Raw genomic sequence first — 16721 nt, 5'->3', positions numbered from 1 at the left:
GGGCTCTATCCTGGCTCTGGAAGCAGAGTGGGGTCTAGTGTTTAGAACAGGGGGCTGGGAACCAGAACCACTAGCTTTACTCCTAGCTATGCCCCTTGCGTTCCTGAAGATCTTGGGAGGTGCAAGTGCACCGTCCTTATGTTCCCTCTATAGACCCCAGACAGAGTTCCACAACCCCCAAGGCTCCCTCCATATGGAGGCCAACCCCTCCGGTCACTGCTCCTCTCGCTATAGAGCTGCTGACCTCCTAGGCCCCACAATTCCTGAAGATCCCTCTGCAGAAACCAAAAGCACCAATCCCTGCTGACAATCCCTCTGTGCCCCCAGATCTCAGCTGATAGAAGTAGGTGCTGCACCCCAAGTCCTTCACTTTCACTAAGCCCATGGGCTGCAAGTGCTGTAGGGAGGTGGGGGGCCCAGGCACCCCCAGGACCCAAAGCCTGTGGCCTGCCTTGATCCCTGCAGGGTCTTGGGCAGCACTGTCTGATCCCTGCAGGTCAGGGCCTATCATAGGGGTGGGCTATTACTAGCTAATCCCAGGGACAGGGGATAGAAATATCCAATAACAGCCTGCTCACTACAGGGTTTCAGGGGTGTTGAGTGGGACAGCACAGTCTTATCGGTGAGGGGGAGGCGGTGGACCTGGGACCAGTCTAATTGCAGGCCCAACTGTGGCCCAGTCCCACAGGAAAGTGCCTAGCTCCGGATGGTTGCTGGGGAGGGTCACTGGGTGACTGGAATTGGACTTGTTCTGCTTTGAGCAACAGAACGGCTCAAGATCACTTTCACAGTTGGGTCCGTTTCTGAGGGTGTAAGTTCAAAGGGGTTCATCAGGTCATCTAGTAAAGGTGTGAAAGAAGCAGATGTAACCAGGACAACCATGTAGACGTGATTCTCAGCAAGAGGGAGGAAGTGGTAGCAAACGCAGAGGTGGAATGTAATTTGGGTGAAAAATTATCAGGAAATGAGCAAGTTCACACCTCTGAGGAATGGAAGCACTGAGAGCAGCAGAATAAGGACACTTGCCTTCACCAAACTCAGAGAACTGGTAGGTAAGGTCACGTGCAAAGAAAATCTAAGGCAGGGGTGGGGAACCTAAGGCCTGGGGACCAGATGCATCCCCCAGATTGCCTGGATCCGACCCCTCAGGCTCAGGGCTCCCCTTAGCATTAGGGAGCCCACACTGGCGCTGCTGCCCCTCCACCACCCCGCTATGGGCCTAGAGCAGTGTTTCCCAAAAGGTGTTCTGCAGAACCCCAGGGGTTCCACAAAGTGAAAATAAGGGTTCTGTGACAAAATTCCATTACAATAACATTTTACGATTAAAAAAATAATATTTATACATTTATGAATTTTATTGAAAACAATTTTCATTTGTTTTAAAGTATGTGCAATTAAACTAAATGTTGATCTTGTGACCTTGTTTGGCATTATTATTCCTACTTATTTGTGCTCTCCTTTTTCAGCTCCATATATTAGACTATTAGGGGTTCCGCAAAATTCTTTCGAGTTTAAAATGGTTCCATGGCCAAATAAAATTGGGAAACACTGGCTTAGAGCACACAAAATCTACTAGCCATCCTAGACTGTGGTGTGCGAGGGGAATGTGAGGAGTGTCTTTCTGCTTCTCAGGCAGGGGCCATGTCAATGAGAGGTTTGTGGTTTTTTGGGGCCGAGGGGAAGGGGTTGGTTTGTGTGTTTTGCTTCTCACCTGTGTGTGGCCCCCGTCTGATTTTTCTGTGGGTCAGTAGCCCCTGACTCAAAAATGGTTTCCCACCCCTAATCTAAAGAATAAAGTTCAGGACACTTTAAGGAAAGAATATTAAAGATACAACAGCAAACAATGGATATGAAGAACAGCAAGAAGCCATGATGGCTCCTTCAGAAGCAATTTCATCACCTGAACAATTAAAAAAAAAGGAATTCTACAAAAAGTAGAAACAGGAACAAATTGCTAAGGTGGAGTACAACAAACAGCACAAACTTCAGACAAAGGCACAAAATGAGTTATACCTCGCAAGGAACAGAAAAGGGACTAAGAAGTAGTTCCTTAAATAAATTAGGAGCATGAGAAAGATGAAGGAAAGTGTAGAACTTTGACTTAGCAGGAAAGAAGAGCCAATAACTGACAATAGCAAGAGAGCTGAGGTGTTCAATCTTATTTTGCATTAGTCTTCAATAAAAGGGTTAATGGTAACCAAATACTCAACATGATTAATACTACCACCCAGGGGAAGGAATGAAAAAAGATTTAGAACCCCTGATCTATAAGGAAAACTGGGCAAATTTAGCTGTCAGAAAAGATCAAGATGGTCCTCATAGTCTTCATACATGTTGAAGACTACAAAAGAGGTCAGTGATCCGCTTGAATTTCCGGAAAAGCACTGACGATCTCATGTAAGATCGTCAGTGCTTTTCCGGAAATACTATGCTGCTCCCGTTTGGGCAAAAGTCTTTTTCCAAAAGACTTTTGCACAAAAGGGCCAGTGTAAACAACACAGTAGTGTTTTCCGCAAAAAAGCCCCGATAGCAAAAATGGCGATCGGGGCTTTTTTTGCAGAAAACCGCGTTTAGATTGGCCACGGACGCTTTTCCGCAAAAAGTGCTTTTGCGGAAAAGCATCCTGCCAATCTAGACGTGCTTTTCCGAAAATGCTTTTAACGGAAAACTTTTCCATTAAAAGCATTTTCGGATAATCATGCCAGTGTAGACGTAGCCTTAGAGTGGAGGCAAGAGTATAGGTAGAGGGGAGGGGTTAAAAAGAGTCTTTAGAGGAGTCCAGATCCAGGCTCAGTTGGGGAAAGCAGAGGGATTGCAAACAAACCCTTTGCAAATCCTGTAGCAGGATCAGTAGCAGAGCCAGGAATTGAAACAGCAAACCTGACCCCAGCCTCCTTCACATGCAGCACCCCTCTCCCCACCCTGAGCCAGGGACAGAACTCATCTGCCATGAGTTGGGTTTGTGAAGAACAAGTCATGCCAAACTAATCTGATAGCTTTCTTTGATAAGATAACGAGCCTTGTGGATAAGGGAGTAGCGGTGGATGTCATATACCTAGACTTTAGTAAGGCATTTGATACGGTCTCACATGATATTCTTATTGATAAACTAGGCAAATATAACTTAGATAGGGCCACGATAAGGTGGGTGCATAATTGGCTGGATAACCTTAGTCAGAGAGTTGTTGTTAACGGTTCTAAATCCTGCTGGAAAGGGATAACAAGTGGAGTTCCTCAAGGGTCTGTTTTGGGACCCGTACTGTTCAATATCTTCATCAATGATGTAGATATTGGGATAGAGAGTACGCTTATTAAGTTTGCAGATGACACCAAACTGGGTGGGGTTGCGACTTCTTTGGAGGATAGGGACATAATTCAAAATGACCTTAGCAAGTTAGAGAAATGGTCAGAGGTAAACAGGATGAGGTTTAATAAAGAGAAATGCAAAGTGCTCCACGTAGGAAGGAACAATCAGTTCCATACATACAAGATGGGAAGCGACTGTCTAGGAAGGAGCATGGCAGAAAGGGATCTAGGGGTCATAGTGGACCACAAGTTGAATATGAGTCAACAGTGTGATGCTGTTGCAAAAAAAGCAAATATGATTCTAGGTTGTATCAACAGGTGTGTTGTAAGCAAAACTCGTGAAGTCATTCTGCCGCTCTACTCTGCACTAGTTAGGCCTCAGCTGGAGTACTGTGTCCAGTTCTGGGCGCCACATTTCAAGAAAGATGTGGAGAAATTGGAAAGGGTACAGAGAAGAGCGACAAGAATGATTAAAGGTCTAGAGAACATGACCTATGAAGCCAGGCTTCATGAACTGGGCTTGTTTAGTTTGGAAAAAAGAAGATTAAGGGGGGACATGATAGCGGTTTTCAAATATCTAAAAGGGTGTCACAAGGAGGAAGGAGAAAATTTGTTCCTCTTGGTTTCTGAGGACAGGACAAGGAGTAATGGGCTTAAAATGCAGCAGGGGAGGTTTAGATTGGACATTAGGAAAAAATTCCTAACTGTCAGGGTGGTCAAATATTGGAATAAATTGCCAAGGGAGGTGGTGGAATCTCCCTCTCTGGAGATATTTAAGAACAGGTTAGATAGACATCTGTCAGGGATGGTGTAGGTGGAGCTTGGTCCTGCCTTGAGGGCGGGGGGCTGGACTCGATGACCTCTTGAGGTCCCTTCCAGTCCTATTATTCTATGATTCTATGCCACAGCCCAGAAGGTAGCACAGACAGGATGCAGTTCTCTCCAGGACAAGCCCAGGGGCATGATGGGATGGTGCTCCCACTGGAATCAGGGACAGGGTGGGTGGAAGATGCCCCCGACTTCCTCACAAAATGCTATCACAAGCCAGCATCCCAATCAATTATTTATTAAAATAATTATGACCCAATCCCCCCGATTGCAGCACCCTCACTGCTGGATCCTCTGCTGACTACAGGATCCTTAAATGTGGGAGTCTCTGGATCTCCACCGAGGGGCCAGAACCCCCTCTTCCCCCAGAATCCATTCCTGATGGGCAGACACGTCCAGTGCAGGCATCACTTCCCACTAGAGCCAAGAGAGTGGGAGTGGGTTCTAGGGCCAACAGTAAGGGAGCCAACATGTGAGGCTGGCAACACAAGCCAGGGGCTGCTCACTCGATGAGCTTCTTGGCCTTGAAGAAGCGACGCAGATAACAAACTTGCCAGGTGGCTAAGCCCACCAGGCACAGCATGGAGAAGATGCTGAAGTAGAGCACACGGGTGCTAGTGGACTCTGTGGAAAGAGAAAGATGGAGTGAACAGGGGACCACAAGGCAGGTAAATGCCTCCAGCCCTGAGAGGACAGTGAGGTCTAGTGAGTACAGGGGGCACATCCTCACCATTTGTGTCCCTCATTTCCTCCTCCCGCTGTTTCATGTAGGCAAAGTCCTTGACAATGGATTCAGAAAGGTCCTCAAGGCGTCGCAGATCCACCTCTAAAGGCTTCAGTTTCTCTGCCTTGGCAATCTAGAAATGAGGACAGTGGGAATGAGACGCAGAGTTCCACCCCACACTGACACACAGCCATGTCTGGGGTGGGCCCAGGGGGTCTATCCAGGGATCCCTCACCCGGTACTGAGATGCAACTGCCTCTGGGCTGTAGAATAGGTGCTGTTTATACAGAAAACACTCAGAACTCTGGCTCTTAAGCACTAGCAGAGATGGATATACATTAACAGTTGGGTGGATGTTGTTACATCTGTCCTTGGGCTGAGCTTGCTAGTGCCCCACATTCCCCATCACACACAGGACAGAGGGGCAGCTGCAGAGGGCAGGAGACTTAAAGAGAGTGTTACACTCACATCTTCATAGTTCCGGGCCTCAACCCCATGTTTGACGTTGAGGATGATCAGCTGGTCAGGGCCTCGGAAACCCCCTGGGGAAGAAAGCACGAGAGAAAGAAGCTATAACTGTTATAGAGGGAAAAGCTTCTCCCTCACTTCCCTCCCAGTCAGAGACAGAATCCTGGAACCCTGGTTCTCAACCTGTCCCACTGTAGACATCAGACATCACTCCCCTCCTAAAGGCAACAATAGTCCTGGCCCACAGCACCTCCCTCAACCCTAACTGTGACACTGCTTTCCATATTCTATAGGAAAATAAGCTTATGATATGAATATTGTGTAATCAAAATATGCTTTATGCAAAATACTTCACGTGACAATTCATGGAAAGGTTATAATCTGCTGAATGTGTATCCCATTTGTGTGCATGTATCATTCCTGTGTTTGAAGAGAGAAATATGAAGTATAAGCCTGCATTACTATGGAGTCATGCTAAGGGAGGAAAACTATTAGTAATATTCAATAAACTTAATGGCCCAATACTCAGGGCAATGATCTGTGAACAGTAGGGATGTAAGAGTTTAACCAGTTAACCGATAAGATGATGCTTATCTGTTCCTGTTAACTCTAATAGGCAGTACGGGGCCAGGAGCTGGCAGCCCTCCAGCCCCCTTCCCTCTCTGCCCCTCCATGCCCAGGTAACACTTTTAACTGTGTAACTGATGGAATTTTGATAGATTACACGGTTATTATTTTTATACTTTTTTTTACATCCCTAATGAAAAGACTTGTTTTTCCTGTAAGTCTTGGAGGAAGGGCTATGGTGGGTCCTACCAAGACATGTGACCATGTCTCCTGATGCTGGGACCCATCTTGGATGCTGTATTTTTCTACAAGAGCAGAGGAAAAGTTTAGACTGAACACAATGGATTCCTGCCTTTTGCCAAACTTATTTAAGAGTGGGGAGTGAAGTAATCTTGGTCATCTGTTCTCCCTGGCTACCCCATCCAAGATGACTGCTGGAAACTAGGGATATTAAATATCGGTTAATATCGGTTAATTGAATAGTTGATTAACCTCATGAATTCTTATCCGTTAGTCCACTATTCTATAGTTCCCAGGTAGCCCCTGTCCTGGGGGGAGGAGCGGGAGCTCCCAGACCCGGCACCAGCTGGAACTGGGCTGACTGCCCGCCTGGCTCCTAATACACTTTAAATGCAGAGCTGCTGTGGGGGTAGGTCCAGGACCCCGTGGCAAGCTGGGACTGAGCTGGTCTGCTGGCCAGCCTGCTAAAAAAATTTACTGGCAAGAGGTGAGGGTCTATAGCAGTGTTTCTGAAAGTGTACCGCAGAAACACTTTAACTGGCTGCCCCAGTTTGTTTATGTACTGGCGTCCCACGGCTCCCCTTGGCTGCAAAGTAGGAAACGGAGCCAATGAGAGCCGCGAGGCTCCGTGGCCGCGGCGCCGGTATATAAACAAATCGGGGTGGCCAGTTAAAGTGTTTCTGAAAGTGTTTCCACGGTACACTTTCAGAAACACTGGTCTATAGCATTAGCCTATAAGCTTTTGCTTATAGATTACTCGACTACAATATTACATCCCTACTAAAACTACTAAGTCTGAGTTGGGAGAAGAATTAGATCCAGGCTGGAAAGATGTCTAGTCTGTGAAGATTATTAGAACAACTTTTAGGGTGAGATATTACATGTAACTAGTTTTTTAGGTGTATTAAGCTTGCATGTTCTATTTTATTCTACTTAGTAACCTACTTTGTTCTGTGTGCTCTTATGACCACTTAAATCCTTTTTATATTTAATAAAATAACTTTTGTTTATTAATAGAACCAGCAAATATTTGTTACGGGGGGGTGGGGGCGCAGTGGCAAGAGATCTATGCATCTTTCTCTTTACCTTGGGAAACAGTGAATTTCATGAGCTTACACTGCATAGGTCTCTAAGCACCTTAAGACGGATTTATCTAGGGATCAGCTCCCAGAGGGGCTGTGAACTTGAGAGCTTGGAAAAGGTTTCACCCTGTGCTGCTTAGTATATTTCTGCAGCCTTGAAGGTATGGCCCTGTCCCTGTGACTCAGTTGAAGCAGGCTGGAGAGCTGGGCTCAATAAGACAGGATTACAGAGAGCACAGGCTGTCAGGGAAAGGAGGCTCAGGGGGGCCTCAACTCATCAGGTAACAGTCCTGAGGGGGCACTGACCCATCACACTAACCACTAGATCTCCCTCATGATCTCAAGTTTCCTGGTCATGCTGGAAGCAGAAGGCCCCAAAAGAAAGTGGCAGGGAGCTGCAGAGTGGGAGGAATACCCGGCAGGATACAGGATCCCTGCACCAGGAGTGACCCCTCATACCCGTCTGGGCGTGGCTCTCGAAGCAGATCTCGTAGATCTCATAGTCATCTGTGGTGAAGGCGAATTTGCCCTTCTTGGCATCTTCCTTAGAGTAGAACAGGTGGCCGGAGGAGTCTGTCACCTGGGTGAGGGGGAACAGTCTGTGACCCCACAGCACTACCCATCTCGCTAGACCAGGCTCCCAATGCCCACGCTGGTCCCACGTGGGCAGGGGTGTCCCCTCCACCCAGGAGAATGGGGTGTGCAGGGGGGAGACAGGGGGCAGGTGTCACTAGCTCCGTGGTTGGCCTTGGCCCCTGCAGAACAAGAGGGGGTTTGGTCCCGGGAGGGATGCAAAGTTTTCGGTAGGGGCAGGGCACCCGAGTGTGCATGGGGGTGGCCGCACGGCCAGTGCGGGCCACGAGGGGCGGGTTCGGCGGCGGCGGGGACCCCCAGGGGCTCTCACCCGGAGGTCGGTCCTGGCCCCCGGCGCCCCCGGCTCCGACACCTCGTACTCCCCGGTCACCATGACGTCGCGGTGCAGCTCCTCCTTCAGGCACTTGCGGGTCTGCGCCGGCAGCTGGAAGGAGAGCGCCCCGCACCCGCCGGCCAGGAGCAGGGGCAGCAGCAGGGGACCCAGGAGGCCGGGGCCCGGCCGGGGCACGCGCATGGCGAACAGCGGCGGGGATCCCCCTGGCTCGAGACGCCGCGTTCGGCTCCCCCAGCCCGGTTGAGTCGGTCGCGTCCGGCTCCTCCGTCACACTATCCCTGAGCTGATTCGATGGCGTCGGACCTGGCGCTCACCCGACGTGGCGCTCTCTCTATGGGCCGACCCCTCCTCCATAGCAGGGACAGGGCTCAGCTGTGCTTCCGCTTCCGGCCTCGTGTGACTTCATCTCCGGTAGCGCCAAATAGAGCCCGGGCAGCGCGAAATGCGAATCCGGGGCGGAGGACGCAGTGCGCAGGCGCTGCTGTGCGGGAAGCCCTGCGCGCTTGTAGCAGGGCGGAGCGTTGTTAGTTCAGTCCGAGCTACCCCCCCCCCAAGCCTGAACTGGGCGGGGTTTGTTGGGGCTCCTCCCCCCCCCCCCCCCGGCTGCGGGGCGCGGGGATATTGGATAGAGGCAGGGCCCGGGCCCAGGACCAGAGGGGCAGATGCGCGCGCGCGCAGAGCGCTGGGTGGCGCCAGAGAGCAGGGTGCGCGCGGCGCGGTACGTGCGGGGAGTCAGGGGAGCAGCCCCGGCCAGCCGGGAAGAGAGGCCGGAGCGCGGCGTCGGGGCAGGGAAACCCCCGTCTCATCCCCGCAGGTCACTGGGGAGCCTTTCCCAGCACAAACCCTTCCCCGGTGCCCCGCCACTGCCACCCTCATGTCTTCCCTTCTAGCCTGCTTCCCCCAGCGGCCCCATCACCCCGAACGTGCCCTCTCTGGTCCCCTCGTTCCCCACCGACCCCTAGCCCCGGGCTGCCCGAGAGCTGGCCAGGCAGGGAGCCCCCGGACTACCTCCCGTAGGCAGGGTGGGGGTCAGCCCCCAAATGCTGGCCCCGGTTAAAAGGCTGTGTCTGGGTGAGGCTGGGAAGGCACCGGGTGCAGGGATGCCTGGAGGGTGGCATCAAGCCCTGGCACCACTCCCTGCCTGCAGCGGGTCTGGCACCGTGTAACCGAGAGAACCTGGCTCCACTCTCCTGCTTTGGCAGCCACAAGGAATCTACTGTGCCAGAATGGGAGGGTGTGGAGAAGAGAGGTGGATAGGAGTGTGTGTGGGAGAGAGCAAATAACTGCCCCCCCTCCCGATATCAGAGCCACCTGCAAATTCAAAGGGGACTGGATTAATAAATGGGAGGGGGACCTGGCGTTGAGGAGAATGGGGCCAGAAGAGGGGTGTGGGGCAAGGAGGGTTATGGGGAAGAGCAGACAGGGATGTTGGGGGAGGCATAACAAATCCAGTGGAGAGGGAGGTACAAAGCAGCTGGGAATTTGGGGAAAAGGGCTGGAAACATCTCGGCTGTCTCTAGACTGACAATTGCTTTTGCGGAAACACTTGCCAGCTGTCTACACTGGCTGCTTGAATTTCCGCAAGAACACTGACGATCTCATGTAAGAAATCAGTGCTTCTTGCAGAAATACTATGCTGCTCCCATTCGCGCAAAAGTCCTTTTGCCCAAAAGGGCCAGTGTAGACGGCTCAGATTTGTTTTGCGCAAAAAAGCCCCGATCGCGAAAATGGCGATCGGGGCTTTTTTGCGCAAAAGCGCGTCTAGATTGGCCATGGATGTTTTTCCGCAAAAAGTGCTTTTGCGGAAAAGCGTCCATGCCAATCTAGACGCTCTTTTCCGCAAATGCTTTTAATGGAAAATCATGCCAGTCTAGATGTAGCCCTCAATTGGGCCTGGGCTGAAGAAAGCGGGACACGGGGCAGGCTCAGTGTCTGTCTAGCACCAGCTTCTCTGGAATATTGGGGCTGAAAGTGGGAATGGTGTGCACTCATTCCTCCCAGGAGCAGGGGAACTGAGATTCTCCAGGGTTACTTCCTGAGTAATGGGCATAGGACTGGGACTAGCCATGGCTCCCAACTGCATAGTACTATGGGAGGCATTGGGGACGAGAGGCTTGGGGAACATGGAATGAGATGTGAGGGTCATGGGTGTGGAAAGTATCCCTTTATCCTGCCCATCTGTGGTGTATGGCAGTGGGGATGAAGCAATCTCTCTCCTTGCGTCAGCCCTGCCAGGTGCTGGCGTCAGAGGCAAGAGGGTGGGGATGGGGCAAGACTGTGCCTGCTGGAGTCACACAGCCCAGCTGGGAATGGGAACCGCCCCTTGCCTGTTCTGCTCTCTACAGTGCCCCCTGCAGGTCTGGAATAGCTGGCTCTCCCCACACAGTCAGAGTTCCCACTCTGCTCCCTTACAGCACCCCCATACTCCTGCTTCCAGGCTTGAGATCTGGGGGAAGGTCACGCTACTCAGCTGGGAGCATGAGAATGGAGGATGTTTGTTGGTCAGAATATGCACCCACGTATAGTGTGTGATTGTGGGGGGATGGACAATTGTCAATGCATGTGTGTGTCTGTGTAGTTGTCAAGCTGTGTATATAAGTGTGTGTGCAATTGGTGAGTGTGATTGTGTTGAAATTGGCATTCTGTTTGTTTGTGTAATTGGCATTGCATATGATTGTGCAATCAGGAGAATGTGCAATTATTGTGTGCAGCTGAGTGACTGTTGATGTGTGTGTTCCTGCACACTCTAGATGTGAACCTTTGCATAGGTCGCCATCTGCAGTCCCACAAGGAGTGTGCACTGTGTGCCAGTTGTGGCAAGTAGCCTCCCTGCTCCAGGCCTGCCAATGGTGGAGCAAAGGAGGCACCTGCTGAGGAGCCTGGCAATTCAAAAGTTGCCAGGACTCTGGTCACCACTGTGGCAACATCTCCAGGCCCTTTAAATTGGTGCCAGGTAGCACTGAGAGCTGACTGTCCCAGTCCTACAGCCCCCACCTTGCCGCTGGGCCCAGCAATTCTGTCAGCTCCCTGTCCTGCTCAAAGGGTGCTGTTTGTCATTGGCTAGGACTATTTGTGGAGCCCCCCCAGAAGTACAAGTCTCCCAACCTAGTACTGACTCAGCTGGACTCTGCTTAGCTCTAGAGACCTGCTGCTATTTGGCTAATAGTTGCAAGCTGGGAGCATTGAGCTGGGGCAGGAAATCTCCCTAAATGCCAGAGATCCCCCAGCTCATGGGATTGGAATGACAAGCTCCTGGGTACAGAGAATGTGCCAGAGACCTGGAGTGATTCAGAGGGGGATGAGACAGTAACTGAGGATCTAGTGGAGAGGGAAGAGATGAGATCTGGGTTGTGCCAGGGTCACAGTACCAACTCAGTCCTGGGCAGTGTTCCCTATGAGCTGTGCTCCTTTGCAGCGTCTGAGGAGAGATTCAAATGCTGCTCAGCTGATCAGCAGAGCACCACAGCTAGATTCTTTGTTTCTACTTGTGGTGCACATTCACACATGCCCCAATGCACATAAAAATTGATTCTGCACATGGATGGAAAAGATTAGAGGGAACATTGTCTGCATCACACCAACCCAAACAGAGAGGCCAAGTATAAACCCTTGGGCTGTGTCTAGACTGGCCAGTTTTTCCGGAAAATCAGCCATTTTTCTGGAAAAACTTGCCAGCTGTCTTCACTGGCCGCTTGAATTTCCACAAAAGCACTGACTTCCTACTGTAAGAAATCAGTGCTTTTTGCGGAAATACTATGCTGCTCCCATTCGGGCAAAAGTCCCTTTTGTGCAAAACTTTTGCGCAAAAGGGCCAGTGTAGACAGCTCAGATTTGTTTTCCGCAAAAAAGCCCCGATCATGAAAATGGCTATCGGGGCTTTTTTGCGCAAAAGTGCGTCTAGATTGGCCACGGATGCTTTTCTGCAAAAGCGCATTGTTATAACGTGAACTCTGCGCCAATCTAGATGCTCTTTTCCGAAAATGCTTTTAACGGAAAACTTTTCCATTAAAAGCATTTCCGGAAAATCATGCCAGTCTAGACGTAGCCCTGGATTATACTTGTCCTAAAATGGGGCTGCAGCATGGAGACCTTCTTCCACAAATGGCCTGCTGTAGCCCCCTTCTGAAGGGGAAGTGGTTCTCTGTGGACCCTTCAGCCCTTGGCCTCTCTGTTTGGGTTGGTGTGATGCAGACACCTCAGGGCATGGGGCCCACAACTCAGTCCACCAGCAGAGCTGTGAATGGCCTGAAGTTATGAATGACTTAGGTCTATATGGGGTCAGGTATCCCCTAGAGGTGAGAGGCTCTATAGCCCCTTACCCAATCCCCTGAGCCGGTCTGGGGTCACATCAAATCCAGTGCCCCAAGAGGAGAAAGGCCCTGTATCCAATCCCTCTTTCACTCTGTCTCACGCAGGCTATGTCTACACTACACTGTTCTTCCAGAAAAAGCTATGCACATTGTGAAGTGCAAATTGTGTAGCTTTTTCCGCTTCTTTTTTCAGAAGAGGCTTTTCCAACATTTGGTCCATCTACACTGGGCTAAATGTCAGAAAAAAAATCTTTTTTGGAACATCCCTTCTTCCTTGTAAAACGAGATTTACAGGAATGCTGAAAAAGTGCATCTGCTCTTCTGAAAAAAATTCAGAAGATCAGAGGTGTTCTCTGGACACAGCAGAGTTTTTCTGGGACTCTGGTATCCCAGAAAAACTCTGTAGTGTAGACATAGCCCCAGTCTGACTTTTCTACAAGAATCTCTCAGCACTAAGACAACTGACTTGAATGCTCCCTCCTGCTCCACAGACACCCGCTGCTCCAGGACGGTCTCCTGGCTGGGCATGGTGCCAGCAATTCAGTATGCCAGCCTGGCACCATCTGCCTCAAGCCCAAGGAGGGACCCACCCTCATGCTAAGGGGCTGCCATGCAACTGTCTGGCCTCTCGGAGCTGGGAATAGAACCCAGAAGTCCTGGCTCATAGGGATCTTCTACATAGCACGGCAGGTAGGAAGCAGGGCAGGGCTTCAGGGGACAGGGCCAAAGGGAGGTGGGAGCAACAGGAAGGGGCAAAACTGCTTTTGGTGAAAGGCACAGACCATGAGCCTCTCTCTTAGGCCAACCCAGGCAGATGATTTACTGGGATGCTGGAAGGGCTATGGGGACTGCTAGCTTAGAGCAGCATGGGGGTGTCAGGGTGCCTGGGGCTTCTCTGCGTTCTGGGCGGCATTGGTGTGCATATTGGCACCCCTAGCCCTTGTGCCCACGATTGGGATGGGCAGAGATACCCCTTCCCCCGCAGACTCATGGCCTCTCATGCTGTAGCACCTCAGCCTGACAGTATTTGAGCCTCAGAGCAGAGGGAGGGCCCTAAACTGTGGGGGAGGGGAGATAAGGAAGGACTATCCCCCCGCAGCCCACTGCTGAAAGTGGCCCTGCCAACTCACCAGCTGGTGGGGGGGCGGTGTACATGTTTGGTGATCTTCAGGCAGCCTCCGCCCCACAGCCCTGCAGCACCCACAGTCCCTCTGCTCTAGCAAGCAAGGGGTTAACATGCTCTGCGTGTCCTCAGGAGATGGTAACGCTGGTTCCCTGCTGTCCTTGAGTCCCAGAGAGGTGGCTCTTGAGCTGAGCTTAAAGCCCCCTCCCCCCGCCCTGGATCGCCTCCTCCCGTCTCTGCCACTGCCCCTCAATCCCGACTTGCAGCCTCTGCTCTCCCAGCCCTGGAGCTGTGCCCGGTTAGGCTGGGATCCAAACCCCGAGTCGCCAAGTGAGTAAAGTCAGGAGGAAGAGGAAGGGTGAGTAAGTGGATGAGCACACAAAGCGCTCGGCCGTCTCCTGTTTGGGATTTGGCCCGTTCCTTCCATAGACACGGAGGGGCCCTGCCTCCCGCCTCGCAGCCACACACACTTGTGAGTGCCACGTGCCGATCTGGAGGGAGCCTGTGTGAAACCCCCCGCCCCCAGCTCCATCGCTCTCCAGGAATCCGCCGGAAACTGCTGCTGCTTTCAAAGGCGGAATAAGATAACCGGAGAATTTGAAATGCTGGGACACACCCAGCTCTGCCAGTGCCCCTCGGTGCCAGCCCGCAGCCCCCTGCTCTGGGCTTCCCCCCCAGCTCTGCCAGTGCCCCTCGGTGCCAGCCTGCAGCCCCCTGCTCTGGGCTTTCCCCCCCAGATCTGCCAGTGCCCCTCGGTGCCAGCCTGCAGCCCTCTGCTCTGGGCTTCCCCCCCCCCAGATCTGCCAGTGTCCCTCGGTGCCAGCCTGCAGCCCTCTGCTCTGGGCTTCCCCCCCCCCCAGCTCTGCCTGTTCCCCTCAGTGCCAGCCTGCAGCCCCCTGCTTTGCACCCTCCATCAGTGCTACTCAATGCCAGTCTGCAGCTCCCTGCTATTCCAATCCTGGGCTCCCCCTCCCCATGTGGTTCTGCCGGTGACACTCAGTCCCAACCTGCAGCCTCCCAGCAGCTGTCCCATGCTAGTCTCCAGGGAAATGGGATGACTGCATTGCTCTGTGCTAAGGGTTTAAATACCGGGGAGCAGGGGGGACAGTAGCTAGGATGGGAGTCAGCCATAGCTCCCGATCTCTCCTTGGTCCCCAAGGCCAGTGGCAGGGTGCCAGCTGGCTGCTCTCTGCCCCCCATTCCTGCCAGGTTAGTCACCGGGAGCATGAGATCAGCTGCATTCCTGTGTCTCACATCCTGTCCTGGTCCTTGGGGAGAGGGATTGTTAACCCGCACAGGGCCAGACCCTAGGGATCATGGTGCATTGGTCGGGGAGTCACTGGCCCCCACCCTATGGCCACGTCCCAGAAGAACTGATTGTTTGGAGGTTGGGGGAAGCGGCCAGGACCCCTGGGGTTCTCTTCCTGGTGGTTGGAGGGGGTTCTAGCGGTTAAGGCAGGGGACTCTGAGCAACAGGACCTCTGGGTTTCATTCCCTGCTCCCCCAGTGACCTGCTGTGTGACCTTAAAGGAGCCTCTTCCTCTCTGTGCCTTATTTTCTCCTTCCACATGCGATCTGTTTAGACAGTGAGCGCTTCAGGACAGGGACGGTGTCTCCCTGGGTCTGTGCTGTGTCTGGCACAACGGGGTCCCTCGCTCCACGGGGTCTCCGAGCAGTAGCGGGAGGTAACTCTGGCGCTCTGGCTCCGCGGGGCAGCGGGACGGGAGCCGGACATGCTCTCACTCTCTGCACTGGGCCCAGCCCTGCCAGTTTCGCTGGTAGGCGCTTTCAGTTCCTGCTTCTGACCAAAGGCGTCTGCTGCGCGTCAGGAATGTACACCCCCGCAGCCCACTCGGAGCGAGGGAAACCACCAGCTGGGGGTGGAACCAGGAGGCAGGACCCCAGCCCCCTCTACTTTAACCCACCTGACCCCACTCCTTAACTAGAGCTAGGGTGGGATGGTCCAGGGGCCTTGGCCCCCGCCCCTGCTCTAACACAATAGGCCCCCCTCCCTCCTTCCAAAGCTGGGGACAGAATACAGTTCTGAGTCCCACTTAGCTGGCCACTTCCATTCTCCACACTAGGGCATCTTCCAGCCGCTTACGGGGAGGGGAGACTGTAGAGTCTCAGCAGGGGTGGGTGGGGGAGTCAGGCTTAGTCTCTGTTCAAAGAGCAAGGGGCTCTGCGGTACTGCAGGAAGAGAGGTCGCAGCCAGATTGCAGGGGGATACGCCTGGGTTGGGCTGGGTGTTCCTATTCTAACCTTGGGGGGGGGGGGAATTCCAGCTCCTGCACCGCTGGGGGAAATGGAGATTCACGGGATTTACAATCATCTCATTGGGCCCCAAAACCTGGCAGCGCCAGGCATGTGCGGGGGGGGGGGGGGGAAGCGAGCACCTATAAACAGGGCCCGGCCCGCATTGCTCCTGGGGTCCTATCCAGCCAGCCCCGAATTCATGTATTGGACGCTGGGGAAGGGAGGGGGGGGGGAGAGTGTCTTTCGCTGCGTCTTTGTATCTTTGACATGTGAAAACCATCTACCTGGCCTGATGGGAGTGTCTGTCTGTCCGTGTTTAGGCCTGTTTATTGTTGCGCGGGGTGTGGAAGGTGCCCATGTGTGTATTTCTGTGTGCAACAACGATGCATGTAGCTCCACATCCATCGTGGTTGTGAGGGGATGGACGTGTTGTTGCACAGCTGTGTGTGGTACAGAGGTGCACGCCGTGGTGGTGTGCAGGGTGTGTGCTGTAGTAAGAGTGGGGTGGTTGTACATATGTGAGCGGTGTTGGGTGTTGCACCTGCCTGAGGTTCGGGGTGTATGTGAAAGTGTATAGGTGTGGGTGTTTGTTTGTGTGGCGTTGTTATTGCAGTGCTGCGACGGGATCTCCGATACGCATCTTGAACAAACAGAGTTTGGAAACAAACACCGAGGGGAATCCTTTACTATTGCAGAGCAAGCCAGAGGAAATCATACTATATATGGACATCTACGTCATCGAGCACTGAGTCAATCCCCAGACCGTACCAAGTAGATTTAGAGTAAGGGGGAAAGATTGACTTGGTTGTCCTTTTAGGGGCTCACCAACTCTGATTCCCCTAAAAAAGGTGCATCTTAATTGAATAAGTCTGAGAAACACCAGAGTGGG

At 52.5% G+C, this 16721-nt stretch overlaps 1 protein-coding gene across 1 annotated transcript; it reads right to left on the bottom strand.

Annotated features, from left to right (window-relative positions):
* Nucleotides 1–4356: 4356 nt before the first annotated feature.
* Nucleotides 4357–8529, bottom strand: LOC102452921 (transmembrane emp24 domain-containing protein 10-like). Its single transcript, XM_075938989.2, has 5 exons — nt 8120–8529; nt 7675–7795; nt 5327–5400; nt 4865–4991; nt 4357–4758 (listed from the first exon to the last, which is right to left on the bottom strand). Exons 1-5 carry the CDS (start codon nt 8321–8323, stop codon nt 4637–4639), a joined length of 648 nt encoding a protein of 215 aa, XP_075795104.1. The 5' UTR covers nt 8324–8529; the 3' UTR covers nt 4357–4636.
* Nucleotides 8530–16721: the final 8192 nt, after the last annotated feature.

The sequence above is a fragment of the Pelodiscus sinensis genome, chromosome 11 (genome assembly GCF_052426305.1).
Source record: "Pelodiscus sinensis isolate ZL-2025 chromosome 11, ASM5242630v1, whole genome shotgun sequence".
NCBI lineage: Eukaryota > Metazoa > Chordata > Testudines > Trionychidae > Pelodiscus > Pelodiscus sinensis.
The sequence above is the reverse complement of the archived record's forward strand: the minus strand, read 5'-3'. Positions and strand labels throughout refer to the sequence as shown.